The 20,009-nt window shown below is 35.7% G+C and overlaps 1 protein-coding gene across 1 annotated transcript; it reads right to left on the minus strand.

Annotated features, from left to right (window-relative positions):
• Positions 1-378: 378 nt before the first annotated feature.
• rnf212 (ring finger protein 212) lies at positions 379-16,983 on the minus strand. Its single transcript, XM_066720986.1, has 12 exons — positions 16,925-16,983; positions 16,513-16,587; positions 16,063-16,119; positions 15,451-15,509; positions 15,296-15,355; positions 14,025-14,089; positions 12,796-12,847; positions 10,961-11,003; positions 8,535-8,598; positions 5,068-5,140; positions 3,611-3,851; positions 379-1,266 (listed from the first exon to the last, which is right to left on the minus strand). The coding sequence occupies exons 1-11, from the start codon at positions 16,940-16,942 to the stop codon at positions 3,617-3,619; spliced, it is 801 nt and encodes a 266-aa protein (XP_066577083.1). The 5' UTR covers positions 16,943-16,983; the 3' UTR covers positions 379-1,266; positions 3,611-3,616.
• Between the last annotated feature and the right edge of the window lie 3,026 nt (positions 16,984-20,009).

Raw genomic sequence — 20,009 nt, forward strand, 5'->3', positions numbered from 1 at the left:
AGTGCTTTAGTCATTATTTCCTAGGATGATGTATGGTTCAGAATTTCATCCCCCATTGCCATTCTTTCAAAGCAGATCTTGAGTGCAGGTGTTCATATAACAAATATATTTGTGCGACTTAACATGTTCCCAAAACAAACTAATTATTCCAACGTTAAATGCCTAAGGTTACCATCGACAGTTCAGATACAGTTAAAATGAATGAAAGGAGGGTTTAGCAGCTACCATTACCTTAATAAAACCAGTAACAACAAACTGTATATTTAATGGATAATAACAAAATGTTTCTGAAGCATGGATGATATGAATTCCTATCCCAAGGGCTATTTCTAAAATGAAACCAGAATATTATTTAGTTCAACCAAATTTCTTCAAAAGCGAACAGGTGTCCAGGCTGATGCTGCTCTTTCTTCTTTGGAAAATGTAGTGAGTTACCCAGACAAAACGTGTGGGGGGAAACTGATTAAAAAAAGATTCCCTGTAAACCCACTTCATGAGACTCCCTTATAAAAAGTCTACAAAAAGGTACACCGGTATATTTTCATTCATTTTCTATTTCAGACAAACACTTTTTAAGAGTTATGAAGTTAAAGCAACGTGTTGAGGAATACCTTCTTCCACTGAGCTTAATGAAACAGCCGCAATGCGTTGTCGTAACACAGGAGTCTTTTCAATCAGTTTCCGTTTATTCATCATAGAACATGAAGTTCATAGGAGTCTATAATTTCTTTCAGCAGTGCCATTGGTTGTGACAGAGAACAGTATTCACACTCAGAAGATTGATACGTATATCCACAATCTAAAATATCTCGATTAATTATGTTCCTTTCTACTTCAAAAATAGATTGTATTATTTAAAGATGAACCGTTTCAATCAGTGGTTTCCAACCCTAGCTGAACTGAGCTCTTAACAGAACTAAAGATGGTCTTATTACAGCCTTGTCATTCATTGACAGCTCTAAAAACACGTGGAGATCACTCAGGTAAGGAGCTGACAACTGGGCTGGAATGAAGACCGGCCGGCTCCAGGGTCCTCCGGGACCAGGCCTGGGAATCATTGGCTGAAATAGCCAAACCTGTCCTTTACAAGAACACTTGAAATATATATAAAAATAAACTTTTGATATAATACAAAATTCTAGGTTTATAAACAAATACATGTCACAGTGTTTCTGTAGCTGTGCTACCACTTTCAACAAAAACAGAACATATTTCTGTTAATAATGGCCTCTTTTTCCCCTCTTCGTTTCACCATTGCTGCAAAGCCTAAGTATAAAAAGTGAAGAAAGCATTAGTTTTTTCTTAATTCTTAAAGCTCCAAAATGCATGAAATGTATAGTATATAGAAGCTTAGTATATTTTTTTATTACATAGTTACCTTATTGCATAACTTCCTTTTTGAATATTACTACATTGGATTTTGAAATAATCTTTCTAAAAGTCAGCTGGCACACCTTAAAAATAACACACTCTTACAGCAAACCTTGACTTCTTGGACTGTTAAAGGATACACATAGGAGCCAGACACCAATTTTCACCATTTCCTTTTCGTTTTTTATGACATTTCTTATAGAGTGGCTTTGCAGAAATGCATTACGTTACTGCAATTTCAAATAAATAAATAATTATATATATTTTTTAAATATAAAAATGTTCTGCTTTTAAGGTCTTGTCTCAATGCAGCCAAATCTGATCGAGATCTTTAGGGACACAAACATCTGCATCTGCACCTGAAGTGATACGCAAAAGTCTGAAATACATCCAGTTTAAATCTACATAAATACCAAAAGTGCACTCTGGTATTATTCATTAGAGACCTCTTGTCCTGATCATCACTTATTCGTGCAATTTATTATTAAGAATTTAAATATTTTTTGTCAGAATTATTTAAAATGTGAAACAAATAGACACAAAGCAAGAGTTCATTTTTTCTGGATACCCTGTACGTGTGGAAAAATCCTGGTCCCTATTCATTTATCCCTATTAAACTGCTATTCAACTCTTGCATATTAAAATGTAATCTTTTTAGATGTATGTTTTTCCCAGCAGCCACCGATACACAATGCTAATGAAAATATCAGAATTTCTATCTAGCATTTTTATAAAATAAAAGTAATACGTTAGGATAGAGTGAAGCACCAGAGATAACAGACTATTTCTTTACAGTTGATGGTTTCAACTACATGTATAAGAGCCTAACATTTGCAGTTTCTATAAATTTTGTTTCTTATATATACACACATTTAATTCCCCCCACATATTTGAGCTATATTGTATTCACTCTTATTTGGTGAGATGGAATGTATCTATACTTTCTTTAGTTCTGGAACAATAGGTTAATTGTAACATGTGTAATTTATTTAATGATACAGATCATCCACTCTCGCCTGTATCACTTTCCCCTGCCTTTTACTGTTCCCTACAGGAAGATAGCAAATTGCAGCAGCTGCAAATTCCCCTAAGACACGGTTTCTCCTGGATCCAATACCTTAGCCTAAAGTGTTGGAAATTCCTGCCATAATAGAAGTTCACCCAACTGGAAATGGCAGGACCCAAAAGCACAATGTAACTCAGAGGAGTTCTAGGATCCCAGGTTATACTGTTTCCAGGTTTATGCAGTCTATAAATTATTAAGTTATCCAAACCCCATTCTAAAACTTTTCAAAAACAAACCTCATGCTGTGGAACACTGACCACAAGTTATTGATTTTGTATATATGCTATGTAAGAACACATACTGCCTAAAGTGTGATTTTGCATGAACCCTTTGGATATACTCTTTGAAGGCTCTGTGATGTCATTGCTGCTTTTTTAAAGACTATTGATTCAGTTTTCTTTTTTTCTTACTTATTTTGATCAAAACTTATAGGCATCATGTTCATCGGTGAAAAACAGCTTTGAATTGTGCTTGAGTTAGGTGAATACGGTCTACTAATTATCCAAATTTAGAACTGTAGTTAAGGTAAACAGTCAAAAGACAAATACTAGCTAATATACTGCTCTTTGGCTCATACCACAATAAATCATAAAAACATGTTGTTAATCGAAATCCTTTGTGTTAAAATCTTATGTTAAAATGAATACAACAACTCCAGCACCATAACAGACACACTGTGAGATATTGCAGAAGGTAACAATGACCTCTGGTGCCTTCACACAGAACTGCAGATAAGAACTGCTGAATGCAAATCCTCATTTCACTTGCAATATTCAGCTGCCCATATGTAACCATGTATAACTTTCCACAGAATATTACATCTTCACTCTACTAAACAATACTGTTTGGGTCAACCCTTTATAGCCAGTACTGTCCTAAAACTGAGGAAAGATTATTATGAGAAATACAAAAAAATACATAAATGCGGTGTCCTTTATATTCTTCTTTACATAAACCACTAACTTCAGGCATCACAGAAATGCATTCTAAACAATCCTAAATACATCTAAAAAAAGACCTGCTTTCAAGACCGTGTTTCGTCATGTCCCCCTGAGATTCTCTCACTTTTCTGGGGATGGAAAACAATTCTAAGACTAGAAGTTATGTTAATCTTGTTAGCCTTTCAAGCAAATCTTCTACAGAACATGCAATCCTGAATGGAAGGAGACCTACTGGAGGTTATCTGCCCTGGTTGCTTCTCAGGAGGGCAGGGATGCTGATGGGAGTCCTAAGTGTCAGCAGGGAGGGCTGGGACGAATGGAAAGGTTGTGGGCCTCTCAAGCCAGAGCCTTCCCACGTCTCCCCACCTATGTGTGGCTGAGCAGGCAGCCCTACTGTCCGGTACTGCTGAGAAGATGTCATCATGCTCGTACGTTCACGGCTAGTGTCCAAGGCACCGTAAGATTTCTCTCTGCTAAAAGGCACAATGAAAACAGGTGGGGAATGGGCACATGTGGTCTTAATAGATGCCCAATACAAAATTACTTTTGGTATATCCCCCAACAGATTCCGATTTAAAAAAGTACAGTATAGAATGCAAATACTAGAGTTACGGTACACCTAGTTTTCAGTTTTCATTTCATACACATTTCTATTACTCTTCTAATCTGTTTAATTATTTTCACCCATTTGATACACTTACCCATATCACATAGGTAAAAATAGGTGAAGTGCCATTACTTATTTTGCTTAGCTCATCAGGAAACCACATTAATGAAGAAAAGTGTTTAAAAACCATGTAAAGATTTAGCTGATGCTGAGAGCATGTACAGGACCTTTACTTGTGGTTATGGATAAATTGACAAAACAGTTACTAAATCCTACACCTCTTCAGCTGTGCTTTGAAAACTTGTTTTGAAAATAAATTCACCTTCACGTACTTAAGTTTCTTTAAAAGAATGACACTGTTTTGCAAGTCCCAGCTAGTGCAGCTCTGAATCACCAGAAAGAGGTAAATAAAAGGCAAGAAAGAAGTATTATAATTTAGAAGAAATAATGTCTGTTGTCACACATGCTCAACTCTGCTGTACATTCTGCTTTGTTTCCAGATTAGCAACTATACAAGTAGTGAGGCGCAATATTATGCAAAATGTCTATTTGGCTGATAATTGGAAATACTAAGCTTTCAGAATGGGTTTAGCAATTATTGTGTATGGCTCTTAAACTTAAAATACTTCAGGGAACTGCTTTTATGTTCTTCATAATATGATTGCCAGTAATACGATTATGCTATAGAATGGCTGCAGCTACACTTTTTTCAGCAAATCTTCTTTCACAATTGCATACAATTATATTATTTTAACTGGGATTTGCAGTATTTTCACAAAAACCTTCAGCGTGAATTAATGAATGTTTAAAACTTTCCCTGTCAGAAATGATTTGCATACCCAGCTATACTAATTAAACTGGCATCTACTGCTCAAAAAATTCTCAACTATTTAGAATTAATTTTAACCTATGTATGGTCAAAGGATCTATAAAAATACAAATTTAAAAGCAATGGAAGGCTAAAATCACTGTCCCGATGAGGCATATTAAACAAGTCTGATTGCTTTAAAGAATTACGGGTTATAATGGGGAAAGCTAAAAAAATATGAATGACAATCTCCATTTGTCAAATGTGATGTTACCTGATGGATATGGATTGGCTTGAGTGTTTTGCTACCAGGCAGCTCTGACTAGCCACCTTGTAAGGGACAGCACCTGGAGAGCAAACAATTCAGCTTTTAAGTTACACAGGCATTTGCATTTACTCACTGGCTTTGCAATAATAATGAAAAAGCACATTCTTGTCATTGAAGTACGGTAACACAGATGATGTCTAGAGTTTCTGCAGATGGATATCTAGCACTGATGAAGATCCAGAACTCGTACACTAAATAATTTCAAAGAATGTGTAAATATATGTAAACAAATTACTTAAGAAACCAGCAAAAGTTTGTAATACTAGGAGGGTGTTGATGCTTGTCTGGGCTTGTCTGTAATATTAAAAGCTGTTGTAATCCAAGACACTTAATGAAGGATCCTGTATGATTCATGAGAAACATTAAATATTTTATTAAAGATTAGTGAAAGAATCTACACCTCAGGAGCTACACACCATTCATTTTCATTAACGTAGCCGTGCTGAACATCTAAACACACACGCACATTTACCGAGTCCCACATGTTTACATTCAGTTGGGTGGAAGTTCTAGCAACTGAAAAAAATGTTTTTTTATTCCAGCTCATACACCCATCCATTTGTTTACAAACACATAATCCACCTTTTATATGCAAAATAAATACCACAAACATTACATCTTAGTGTTCTTTCAGTCATATGTGCTGTTGACAGGCAATGCTATCTTTAGCTTATAAAAAACAAGTCCCTGGCTTATGACCCCGTGTGCTCCAATTTTAAACATCTAATGGATTGTGTTTCTTCAAAGAAGCAAGATTTAAAATTAGCTGGAGATTTGTATTTGTTTTAACAAATCAGTAATGTGTGAATGTGGCACTTGCCATTAATTCAAACGGTTTCAAATGTGTTTTCTGGACATTAAATGTTGAACTTTGTGGTGTATAAATCAGAATGTATTGGTAGTAAACTTACACATGTGAAGGTTTCATAGTTAGTATGCACTGTACAAAATGTGACAAATGTCTGCTGTAGACCTGTCCAAAACACTGCTTTTGAAAATGTGGATAATGGCAAACAGAGGGATCCTTAAAAGCCTAACATGGATAATAAGTACCGGAACATTAGAAATCAAAAGCATTTAACCGTGTAAAAGTCTTCAAACATTTAAAATAAACAACAGATAATTCCAGTTTCCTATTACAAACTGTGAATTATCCTAAGTCAAACATACTTTAATGTAATTTTCATCAATCTTTAATCAAATTTAGTGCTTTGATAATTGGGTAAGAAGGAACTGATTTTGTTGGTTAAGCCAATTAATAATGGAGTAAAAAATATATGTAAAGGACAGTAACTCAAAAAGAACATTTTCAGTCCTTCAGCTTTTTTTGTTTAATTTCACTTTTGATTACAATCAAAGCAGTTTGGCAACAGTTTTACCCAGAACTGTAACTGAAGTGACTCCCTCCACTATGAAGGATTATAGCACGTCTATTAGTCTTGCTTAAAGGCAAAGCAGGATTTCAGGTACAATTGAGACCATTTCATTTGGCAAGGAATACATTATTACACTGAAAAGCTTTTTCAGCCACTTGCACAATAAACAGTATTTTTAAGAATTCAATGATGAACAAGTTGGATCAAACAAGACTTTTAAAAGTGTCAATAGTCCAGTTTTAATTTACCCAAGTTTCCCTAAAACCCTTTATATATTTTATGACTGTATTCCAGCAAACATCTACTGTGGCTACGATCTTGTGATTGCATAAAATACAGTGAGGGAAAAAAGTATTTGATCCCCTGCTGATTTTGTACGTTTGCCCACTGACAACAAAATGATCAGTCTATAATTTTAATGGTAGGTGTATTTTAACAGTGAGACACAGAATAACAACAAAAAAATCCAGAAAAACACATTTCAAAAAAGTTATAAATTGATTTGCATGTTAATGAGGGAAATAAGTATTTGACCCCTTCGACTTAGTACTTGGTGGCAAAACCCTTGTTGGCAATCACAGAGGTCAGACGTTTCTTGTAGTTGGCAACCAGGTTTGCACACATCTCAGGAGGGATTTTGTCCCACTCCTCTTTGCAGATCCTCTCCAAGTCATTAAGGTTTCGAGGCTGACGTTTGGCAACTCGAACCTTCAGCTCCCTCCACAGATTGTCTATGGGATTAAGGTCTGGAGACTGGCTAGGCCACTCCAGGACCTTAATGTGCTTCTTCTTGAGCCACTCCTTTGTTGCCTTGGCTGTGTGTTTTGGGTCATTGTCATGCTGGAATACCCATCCACGACCCATTTTCAATGCCCTGGCTGAGGGAAGGAGGTTCTCACCCAAGATTTGATGGTACATGGCCCCGTCCATCGTCCCTTTGATGCGGTGCAGTTGTCCTGTCCCCTTAGCAGAAAAACACCCCCAAAGCATAATGTTTCCACCTCCATGTTTGACGGTGGGGATGGTGTTCTTGGGGTCATTCCTCCTCCTCCAAATATGGAGAGTAATGTTGATGCCAAAGAGCTCGATTTTGGTCTCATCTGACCACAACACTTTCACCCAGTTCTCCTCTGAATCATTCAGATGTTCATGGGCAAACTTCAGACGGGCCTGTACATGGGCTTTCTTGAGCAGGGGGACCTTGCGGGCGCTGCAGGATTTCAGTCCTTCACGGCGTAGTGTGTTACCAATTGTTTTCTTGGTGACTATGGTCCCAGCTGCCTTGAGATCATTAACAAGATCCTCCCGTGTAGTTCTGGGCTGATTCCTCACCGTTCTCATGATCATTGAAACTCCACGAGGTGAGATCTTGCATGGAGCCCCAGACCGAGGGAGACTGACAGTTATTTTGTGTTTCTTCCATTTGCGAATAATCGCACCGACTGTTGTCACCTTCTCACCAAGCTGCTTGGCGATGGTCTTGTAGCCCATTCCAGCCTTGTGTAGGTCTACAATCTTGTCCCTGACATCCTTGGACAGCTCTTTGGTCTTGGCCATGGTGGAGAGTTTGGAATCTGATTGATTGATTGCTTCTGTGGACAGGTGTCTTTTATACAGGTAACGAGCTGAGATTAGGAGCACTCCCTTTAAGAGAGTGCTCCTAATCTCAGCTCGTTACCTGTATAAAAGACACCTGGGAGCCAGAAATCTTGCTGATTGATAGGGGATCAAATACTTATTTCCCTCATTAACATGCAAATCAATTTATAACTTTTTTGAAATGCGTTTTTCTGGATTTTTTTGTTGTTATTCTGTCTCTCACTGTTAAAATACACCTACCATTAAAATTATAGACTGATCATTTCTTTGTCAGTGGGCAAACATACAAAATCAGCAGGGGATCAAATACTTTTTTCCCTCACTGTAAATATCTGGTGACATAATAAACAAATAAAAGATGCATTGTGTGTATATCAATATTTAACATACCTGTTAATCCAATACTAATCCAAAACATGCTTAGCATCACTGACTTACCCATATGACCATCTTGAGGTGGACTTATTAACGTTAGCCGAGAAGAGCTTCTTGAAATCTCAGGCTGTTTTCAATGCAAAATAAAACATGAATAAACAATATAAAATGTCTATGATTTCATCATTTAAAATCATTCTGGATTTTAAATAATTACTTCAATAAAACACAATTTGCTGATTCTGCAAACATATAAAATAAAAACACATTTTAGCATATATTTCAGCACTTCTGAATTACAGACTACCTCCAGTGCAGATCTGGTAAAGATAAAGAGCTTCTTCGGCCATGTGTTTTACATTTTCGGGAAAAATGAATAAGTGTTTTAGTCCAATAACTGATGTGTTGAAAAAGGTAAATGCCTTGGATGTGTACCAAGGATTAAAAACACATGTAAACCTTAAATTACACTGCTGTGCCTTGTATATTGCTACTTAAACCTAGCATGTCATTACATAGAAAGTAACATTTCACAAAACTCAGCTTTTTTTTTTCCCCAACTGAACACCTGCTTCTAGACAACTATAAAAATGTCCACCTCTAAATACATATAAAACTTTTTCATGATGAATTGCTACCCAGTTATAATACTACAAATCAAATACCACAAAAAACATAGTTGTCCAAAATAAATACAGTGCTGTGCAAAAGTTTTAGGCAGGTGTGAAAAAATGCTGTAAAGTAAGAATGCTTTCAAAAATAGACATGTTAATAGATTATATTTATCAATTAACAAAATGCAAAGTGAGTGAACAGAAGAAACATCTAAATCAAATCCATATTTGGTGTGACACCCTTTGCCTTCAGCATCAATTCTTCTAGGTACACTTGCACTTGCACAAATAGATTTTGTAGGCATATAGTCAGGTGTATGATTAAACAATTATACCAAACAGGTGCTAATGATCATCAATTCAAAATGTAGGTTGAAACACAATCATTAACTGAAACAGAAACAGCCGTGTAGGAGTAATAAAACTGGGTGAGGAACAGCCAAACTCAGCTAACAAGGTGAGGTTGCTGAAGACAGTTTACGGTCAAAAGTCATACACCATGGCAAGACTGAGCACAGCAACAAGACACAAGGTAGTTTAGCTGCATCAGCAAAGTCTCTCCCAGGCAGACATTTCAAGGCAGACAGGGGTTTCCAGATGTGCTGTCCAAGCTCTTTTGAAGAAGCACAAAGCAACGGGCAATGTTGAGGACCGTAGACACAGTGGTCGGTCAAGGAAGCTTACTGTAGCAGATGAAAGACACATCATGCTTACTTCCCTTCATAATCGGAAGATGTCCAGCAGTGCCATCAGCTCAGAATTGGCAAAAAACATTGGGACCCTGGTACACCCATCTACTGTCCGGAGAAGTCTGGTCAGAAGTGGCCTTAATGGAAGACTTGAGGCCAAAAAGCCATACCTCCGATATGGCAACAAGGCCAAGCGAATCAACTCTGCACGAAAACACAGGAACTGGGGTGTAGCAAAATGGCAGCAGGTGCTCTGGACTGATGAGTCAAAATTTGAAATATCTGGCTGTAGCAGAAGACGGTTTGTTCACCGAAGGGCTGGAGAGCGGTACACGAATGAGTGTCTGTAGGCAACAGTGAAGCATGGTGGAGGTTCCTTGCAAGTTTGAGGCTGCATTTCTGCAAATGGAGTTGGGGATTTGGTCAGAATGAATGGTCTCCTCAATGCTGAGAAGTACAGGCAGATACTTATCCATCATGCAATACCATCATGGAGGCATCTGATTGGCCCCAAATTTATTCTGCAGCATGACAACGACCCCAAACATACAGCGACAGTCATTAAGAACTATCTTCAGCGTGAAGAAGAACAAGGAGTCCTGGAAGTGATGGCATGGCCCCCAGAGCCCTGATCTCAACAGCATCGAGTCTGTCTGGGATTACATGAAGAGAGGGAAGCAACTGAGGCTGCCTAAATCCACAGATTTTTTTCTTCTGTTCACTCACTTTGCATTTTGTAAATTGATGAATATAATCTATTAACATGTCTATTTGTGAAAGCATTCTTACTTTACAGCATTTTTTCACACATGCCTAAATCTTTTGCACAGTACTGTATATACATGTAAGTTTTGTAAATTTCTATTTAAATTGCTATGGGTATATAATCTTGAATATAATCTATTTTAAACACGTCACACACGTGGAACAGTTTTGTGTACTCCCATACACACTGGATTCTACATGCATTTTAACAGCTGATTTCATAACCTCTATGAAGTATATGTGTGTGTGCATTTGTGTGTACCACAAACTAAACTGGTAACAGAATTAATCTTAATTTTAAAAATAGTATTACTATAAGATATTTTTCAAATGTGGTGGGGCGATCACAGGACAAGCTTTCAGTCATTTGTAGACAGGACATACATAAAGACTGAAGATACACCAAAAATGGAAGACATACCTTTCTAAACTTATTTGGTAAATCCACTTCCATTTGTTCTGGTCTAAAGAAACAAACAAATATATCATTTTCATTATTCATGATAGTATACTGAAATACTTATGTTTTAATACAGTTTAAAGACAGAAACTACAAATCAATAAACTAAATACAACACACTGATTAAATTCAGTTTAATCTAAAATAAGAATATATAAAACCAGACAAACTTGTAAAAACACACGTCTGTGACATGTCTTTCAGTATAATTTCAAATACTTTATCAAAGGTTTATTACAATGACAACAACATGAACATGTTCTCCATGCTGTTTATTAAAAGAAAAGTAGCTTTGTACCTGAAAAAGGCAAATATAAGGGCTCTTAAAATAAGCCCAGACAACCGTCATCAGCTTGGATTCGAGGCAAGACATCATTACATCAATCTATGCCAATACATGCAGCAGGAATAAGACACACACCATTGCCAGGACATTACATAACCAAACCAACAAGAACAAATCACAAAATAACAGCCTTGTCAAATAGTCCAGTGTCAGCGAGCCACCAAGGAGTCCCACTGAACCAAAGAGCAACCCACTGGCCTAATCTGGTGGAGCAGGCAGGTAGACAGACAGCCCCACAGAGCTGCTGTGTTAAAAGACTGTACCAAAAGGAATATAAAGTGGCTGCAACAAAGCATACAATAAACAAAATGGAATGTGTTATATTGTGACAGCTTAAATTACAGTGTATACAGCATACATACAGTGCCTTTCACCAGGGGAGATGGAAAATAGTAATTACCCCACCAATGATTCAGGTAAACGTCCTCATTATTACTAAGTAACACTTGTCCAAACAACAGACAAAGCCAGTGGTGGATCAGCCGTGAGGTGCACACTTCATGCAGATGCATGAGCCCAGCATATTGTGTTACACTAAAGGATCTCTTTTCCCATCTGAAAGCTTGTGTATGCTCAAGGGAGCTGTACAATAAAATGCACGAGACAGCAACATTGCCTATAATTACTTTATTCTAAACACTACACGGTGGTCTGTAATTTATCAAGCAGCGATCACTGTAGTAGGATTCATACTTTTCAATTAAAATCAGATTTTGTGTTTACTAAAGCATTTTGATAATCAAATTTGCTACATGTTTTACAGTTTAGCCCAACCATGAAGCTGAAGAATGTGTTGCTCAATAATTGCAGTATGTAACTGGTAAGATATGTGATTTTTAAATATGAATTTCTCTCAACCTGGGCACTGGATGTCGACTATTGTTTAAAATTCTGTAAAACCTGAGGGATCCTACATCTGCTACAGTTTTAATAGTCATTAATACCTATTAGGACATTTTTCTCCTATTCCTTTTTACTACAGACTGAAAATTACTCTCTTGCTGGACAAAACTTTGACCAGAGGATGATGAGAACATACACAGACCTTACCAAATTACCTCTTATGTTATCCTAGGCTTAATTGAGACTAAATTGATTTTGACTATCAGTACAATGCAATGTTAAATACCAAGGATATCACCACTGGTAGCCACTACCTGTACCACCAAGGTTACATTGAATGAAGGACTTTAACTAGCTGATGAATTAAACATTGTGCACTGTGGAGTAGTGGTTAGGGTTCTAACTCATAACTCAAATCCCGGGTGAGGTAGTGCTGTTGTACCCTTGAGCAAGGTACTTCACTTAGATTGCTCCAGTAAAATGCCCAGCTGTATAAATGGGTACAAATGTAAGTTGCCCTGGATAAGAGCGTCAGCTAAATGACAATAATAATAATATATAATTATAATCCTCCATATAATTTCTAATCTTTGAAAGGTTTGCTTACATGCTAGTAGGTGATGGTCGTAGTTTCAGTGAGGCAAATGGGTTCTGCTTTGCTGAAAATGATACAAAGACAAACGCATTCAGATAACAGAACAACCCAATCCAAGATTTATATATTATATGATGCAGAGAAAGGAAAAATATACTCATTGCAATAACTGTTCTGTGGGCAATGTCATTTTAATACAAATAGAGCCAAGGGTGTGAGTAGTGAAAACCTCACTAGGAATATAAAAAAAGACTACTGGTCTCATAAAGTTACATGACATATAAATATATAGGAGATATACAACTGATCTTCAGAGTAGAATATGTACTGCACATGAACTGCATAGTTCCAAATGAATAATCCCTTTACACAGCACTACACAAACAATTTGCTGATAATATTGTGTTTTCAACATTCACTGTCAAGTTACTTCCTTTGGTTTGCTCAACATATTACTGGAAATTTCAGATAATAGCAGGAAAAAAACTGAAAATCAATTACCAGCATCACCTTTGATAATAATCATGATTTTTAGTAAGTTCTACTTAAACCACTTTGTTTAGAGAGGAACACATAATTCACAAGTGTTCTGGTCTGAGTATAATTATGAAAGGTTTGATGAAGGACTTTAACTAACTGACTACTTAAACTATGTAACATAAAAGAAGAGCTATACTGTAAATTGAAACCACAGATCAAAGCCATTTGGGATTTGTTTCCCCAGACCCCGATAGAAAACCAAAAGCATAATGCATCTTCTTTCCACTTTGCACCACACACAAATATTGTAGTCTAGAAAAGGTCAAATAGAGCATACTTCACAAACTCATTTTTATAGGCCGTAATTAGTCATTTAATGAGCAAATGTACTATTATTATGGTTCTTCTTGTTCAAAAGGATAAGTTCATATGAATGTTAGGAATTTTGGCAAAACATGTTTGTTTGTTATTTGAAATCAAGTGGATACTGAATTTACTGGGACCAAGAATCCAACAATCAAATTAAATTAGTATATATACGTCAGTAAATAGTGAACCATTAAACTGAATAATTTGCATTCCATGTTTATTATGGTTTATTATTTTTCATTTATTTACCTGCCTGTGAAGTTGTAAAGTGATAAATTAAAATCATGATTTGACTATGGCTTAAGTAATTTTGTTACCGTAATATGTAGGCCTATATCATTTTATTTGTATATAAAATAAACAAAAACACAATTTTACTATGCAAAACTTACTTGGCATTGGATTTAAGGTGGTAGGTGAGGAAGACCATCCACAGGGCTGCTGAGTTGTCCTCAAACTAGATAGAAAAGAAGACAGTATTCTTATCAGTTCATCAATTTATTTGTTTATTTGACATCTGTATCAGCAAATACAAGTACAAAAATAATTACCTTTTAAATGTATTATTAAAAGGTATAACTAGTGAACTTCCAAAATAAGCTAATTAACTCCGCTTCCTCTTCCATCTGTATGACATCATTGTATCATAATCTGACAATGCATATCAGAAATAACGCCACACTTCCAATATTGCAAATCAGTGTTTAGAGTACTGTATATCCATATAAAGGACTTTACTGGCTGCTTGAGGTTTCCGACCATAAGGTTGCTCGAATTCACTCATGGAAAAGGGATTAAGACCCATTGTCCCAAAACCTAGGAGAAAGAACCAGTCCACTGAAAGCAGCTTCGTTTGGACCTTTCAGAGACTATTTTTTAAACAAAAATACGGAATTTGGGAAGTGCGCCATTAGGGGCTTACAATCATTATATAATAATCAAATACAGAGAAGAGCAAACTGAGATATTTTATGTTTCATTTTTGATATGCACCAAATATAGGCTACTCTTTAATAAGAGACATTATGGAATAGCTAAACTATAGTTTAGCTTTACTTCCAAAAGCACTAGCTTACAAAAGCTTTAAATGTCATTAACAGAAGACATTAAATAATAAACCCAATAAGATGATAATCAGATTATTCTTTAGAACTGCTTTATTGGAATACCTTAATTAATGGCTATTATTTCAAATTTGCCCATGAACGTCTGAAGGGCATTAGTAAAAATTCAAATAAACTCCACATATATATCCATTGTCATTGTTATGTTTATTACCATTTAGAACATTTGAATTTGTAAAAAAGGTAAAAATAAATATAAATTAATTACATATAAATATAATTAATGACTGATGCACCCAAGAAGGGCTTAACTTCATCAACCATTAGTAAAGGTTGTCTCCTAGAACAGACTGGATTGTACTTGCATGAGGCGTTGGACAAACTTCAAGAAGCTTGGATTTACAAGGAAGTACAGAAGCATTTACACTAGAATTTACATACAATCTACACTAGAATCTGAATATTTTTCCAAGAACTGCAAAAACTAAACAAGTGAAGGGATAAATAAGAGGGAGGGAGGAAGTAAAAGTATGTAAACCACTGTTCTGCTTTGGTTACCAAAACAATTATATAGTTCATATAAGCTTTTGAAAACCTACCTTTGATGCTGCAAAGAACTCTCTAATTTTGAAATGTATGCATTCTGCTCAGCAACTTTTCTATGAAAACAAAAAAAATATATACATTTAAAGAGGAAAGTACATTTTAAAAAGTCTTTGCTCATTGACAAGACACCTATAAATGATTTCCTTACTTGTTCATTAGTTGCATTTCTTGCTTCATCTTCAATAACGTTGCTTCCAAATTAGCACTCTATAAAGAAGACTGAAATTTTCTTTCAAGAACAAAACCACAGAATACACTGTTACCAGGTTCTGTTGTTCTATAGTATTTTAATAACTTACACACATTTAACTGTGCATTTAACTCCAATTACGTATGAATGGACATTCAGTATAAAGCCATGAAAAGAGTAGTGTGTGCAATATCTACATATAGACAGTTTAATTAATTGAAGAATGAACTTGTGTTGTGCAAATCAATTTTAGTAAGACAACAAAATTAGTTATAACTATCTGCATTACTATATCTGGCATCTCCTTTACTTTTCAGATCACAATTTAAAAATGACCTTTATTTATTTTTATACAACATAAATCCTTACTTAGACAGACATTAGAGTGTCCCTGTGACAAGGTGAATGATGAACCATAAAACAGTATTTCTTGGCAAATGTTACAGTGACCATGATAACAAGGGGGATAGTTACATACAACTGATAAGGTCATGTATACAGAAAAACCACACATGTGGACAAATGTGTTTAGCAACACCCTGTTTCAATAAAAAGAAAATAAGAGTTTACCTTTTGTTTGTGGTACGCTAATAACCTCCTTCTGTGCTTGTCTTGAAATTCTAAAACCTGTGAGAAAATACAGACAATGTACATACTTACTTACAATAATAAAACCTTTCACTGGTTGGTCCTCATATCCTGACCGTCTGAGACCACTGTATACCTCACATTACAAAGTAGCACTACAACATGGATCTTACCGTAATTTTGTGTCTCAGTTATGGTGCGTTTTTTATAGCACCGTAGTGAACTGCAACACAAACTTCATGCTTTCATGAAGTCTATTGTCATTACTTTTTACCAGCATGTAGGCCTATACAACAGGCATAGTCTGAGACAAATTGTGTCCTATGACTATTTCCATTTGCCAATTAAAATCACTTTAAGAAAGGTTCTCTCTATATCCAGTGAATAATTATTAATGTTTTAACACATTAAGGCTTTAAAGGAAATGATTACCTTTGTTATCTCAGAACAGTATTTCTTAGAAACCGAGTCAACATCTGTGAAAAGAGCCTTGACTTCTGAGCTGCTCTGTGAAACAAATGGATTTGAAATGCACAACATTTTAAAATATTTTACAAATATATTTCCTTGATACAGACTTTATAGCAGAACTTACATCAAAGGTTTGATGCTTTGATGCTTTATATATTTTTAATTATACCCAGAATGCACTAAAACCAGGTTCATCTAATAAAATTGTCCCGGGAGGGCACTGTCAGTAATAAAAACAACCTAGTAGTTTATCATATGTACAGTTAAAGAAGTTAAAGAAGAATAAACCCAAGTGTAAAAAACATACATAAATTATATAACAGGCTATAACTGACTTTATACTAAGTGAACTAGAGGGAATAACATCACTTACTTTGTCTGAAAGAGGCATAAGTCGACATTTGGCTTTACAGATAAGGCACTGGTCTTTATTTCCTGTGAATTAAATAGATATATATAATAAAAAAAATAATCTGAAAAACTTTTTTTGATGGGGATGTTTACATTTGTATTATTTTAGTTTTAGTTTTAATAGTTACATCACTGCATAAGTTTAATATGGTACAGTGATTTATACATTTTTGGTATTTATGAAATATTACCACCAGAGGGCACCATTGGCTGTGTTTAAACATTACAATTCTGACTTCTATATAATTCTTTTAAAAAGCGACGTTTTTGTTCAACAGCTAACATACAATGTACTACAGAGATGCACATTACAAATGTAACATCGTACATTACAGTGAATAACAGTAAGGAGAAGGCTAGAGTGATAACGAAAAGCTTGACTGAATGAAAGAAGCATGAGTTTGATCACATACTCATCCATTAAGAAAGGAAAAACTAAGTTTCAGAGATGTAAATGGACTTGCAATTCTAGCATTTTTGAAATACCCTGTTGCATATTTCTGTATCAAAACCTGAGCCTCAATATGTTAAAAGTACAGAGAATGCAAGCATAGAATATGTTGGTTTTGGGCATAGTTAAACATTCTTGATGAATTTACCATGACAGATCCTGTAGATGCCAATTCACAAGAAAGTTTCAAGAAACAGAAATAAGAATGAAGTTATTACTAACGAGGTTACCAACAACCAGAGATCGATGAGGAGAAAAAAACGTTTTTTTTCATTTATAACCCTTGTTTATAGTATCTCCGCCAAGATGAAGAGTATACCAGGAACAAACCCTGGCAATTACAGCTTATCATGTCCCACAGGCAAAGACAGAGAGCACTGATCCCGACAATGTTGTACTCTCCTGTTAAATCAACAAAGAAACAAGCCTGCTTTATGCTGGGATTAATGTGTCACTAGTTTGTTTTATTCTGATTGACCTAAATGCTTTATAAAGGCATAGCTCAAAGACTTAAGGTTTGTAGAGAAGGTCACAGGCCATCCAAAAATGATTTTACTGACAGTTGTCAACTCGGCTTGACAAAAGATTCAGTCTTCCCTCTGCTTCCAGTGACAGATAATAATTACAGACATAACATAGTACATTCCCTATAATGTCACAAAAAGCTTTTTATTATATAAAAAAAAACAGCAGCTTTAGATTTATGACTTAATCATCAAAATAGGCTTTTTTTCCCTGTCAGCTGAAGCACACTCATAAATTACATTTAGTTTTATTACTGTGTGCTGAGCTGTGAGAAGTAAGGTAAGCATGCTCTTTGATAGAAAAATAGGTCAGCAGCTGTCTAAACAATCTTTGTCAACCAATATAAAGCAAAAAAATTGCACAAGTTGAATTATACACTGGATTTTTAGTTTTAAATTAGCAACTAGCTTTGATATAAGAAAACCATTATGAGATCAAGATGTTTGCTACTTTCACTGGCTAGAGAGGTACATTAAAGGGATCACAGACATTTTACCTTTCTGAAAGCAATTCTCACAAATAATGTGACCGCAGTTTGTAATTGCAAATCGCCTGTCTTCACTTGGTTGGTGAAAACAGACATTACAATGGATCCAGCTAGGCATCACCGCTATTCAGCCCTGACGACAGAAAGCAAATAGCACACGATGGGTAGCAATAAAGAAAGATATTTTCAATGATTGTACACTTTAAGGGGCTGAAGCCTACAGATCCATCACAGTACATACAGTGTAATACATATTCAATGCGGCTCCAAGATTTTTGACACAGTTTCATATCATGATTACACAGCTGCATTTGAGTTTATCTATAAGGTGATGTCAGTTTCTGTGCCTGCTTGAAACAAATGGGAAACAGTTTGCATATTATCATTTAAAAATATGAAATACATATAATGTGAGAAGACAAAAACACAAATACATCTATAAGTTTTGAAAACACAATGTTTAAAGTAAACAAAAAAGTAACTGGCTTACTTACAAGGGAGAGCTCCACATTGCACTGCCAATGTTCTGGTTACATTACAAAAAAGTTCCTGACTTTACTTTCATGACTGTCTCTAACAATTAACTTGGAAGAAAAGCACACTTTTTAAAAGTAACAAACTAAGAGTTTCCTTGTATAGATGTATTCATGTTTTGAGTTGACAAGTAAATAGCAGCCACATGCATAAATCCATGCCTCTCCTACTGGGAACAAAATTAAAATCTTGATTTTTATATTTCATGTCAGGTGAGTGCAATATTGTGATAAATTATTTAAAAAAAGTCTGGAAATGCCAAAATAGATTCCTATTATATATATTTTTCATTGATACATGTGTATGATGTCAAGTCTGGGGCTTGCTTTTTACATACAATGTTTCCTGTGAATGTTTGCATCTGATGTCACTGTATTGCTATATATTGGAAATGCTAAAATGGCAAAGGGCCAGACACGCTGCCACATGTACAGATCAAAGATGGACAAGGGAGGATATCGAATGGATCCCAGGAGATGAAAAAAGGCCTAGAAGACCGTATACAAGATGGAAAGATTAAATAAAACACATGGAAAAAGGAAGCTGTAGATGGAAGGAAGTTGAAACATCGTGGGAGGCAGTGGATCCATAGACTGCTGCTGCTGATTTTTATATGCAAGTTAAACGATCATTCAGATACTTTTACTGTGTGCTGCTATATCAGTTGTATCATGATTGATACATATCGTTATCGCATTATAGTTATGTTTCAAATACATTAGGCCTATTTTTTGTATTCCACCTGCTGAAGAGAGATCACCATTTTATTATCAATAAAATACACCGAGGAGGAGATCGAGACGTGAAATAAACACACAGGCACCCAACACGGTCAGTGCAGGACGTTTTTCGTTTTTAGAGTTTGTATTGCTGCCTAAATCTTGCAATGGGGGGGATGAATAATTACAAGGCAAAACAACTGTGCATCAAGCATTAATTAATTAATTAATGAAAATGTATTACCTGAGGGGAAAGTGCGAGCTGGGGTTGCGCGCGCAGCTCCTGGTGTTTCCGTTAGTACTCGGCTGCGCGTGACCGCGGGAGAGATGT

Source organism: Amia ocellicauda, chromosome 13 (assembly GCF_036373705.1).
Source record: "Amia ocellicauda isolate fAmiCal2 chromosome 13, fAmiCal2.hap1, whole genome shotgun sequence".
Lineage (NCBI taxonomy): Eukaryota > Metazoa > Chordata > Actinopteri > Amiiformes > Amiidae > Amia > Amia ocellicauda.

Coding starts and splice junctions, on each gene's coding strand:
- rnf212 (XM_066720986.1), bottom strand. Junction 16,120..16,512: donor ACTGTTCTGAGATAACAAAG/GTAATCATTTCC, acceptor ATTTTCTCACAG/GTTTTAGAATTTCAAGACAA. Junction 12,848..14,024: donor CACCTTAAATCCAATGCCAA/GTAAGTTTTGCA, acceptor TATCATTTTCAG/CAAAGCAGAACCCATTTGCC.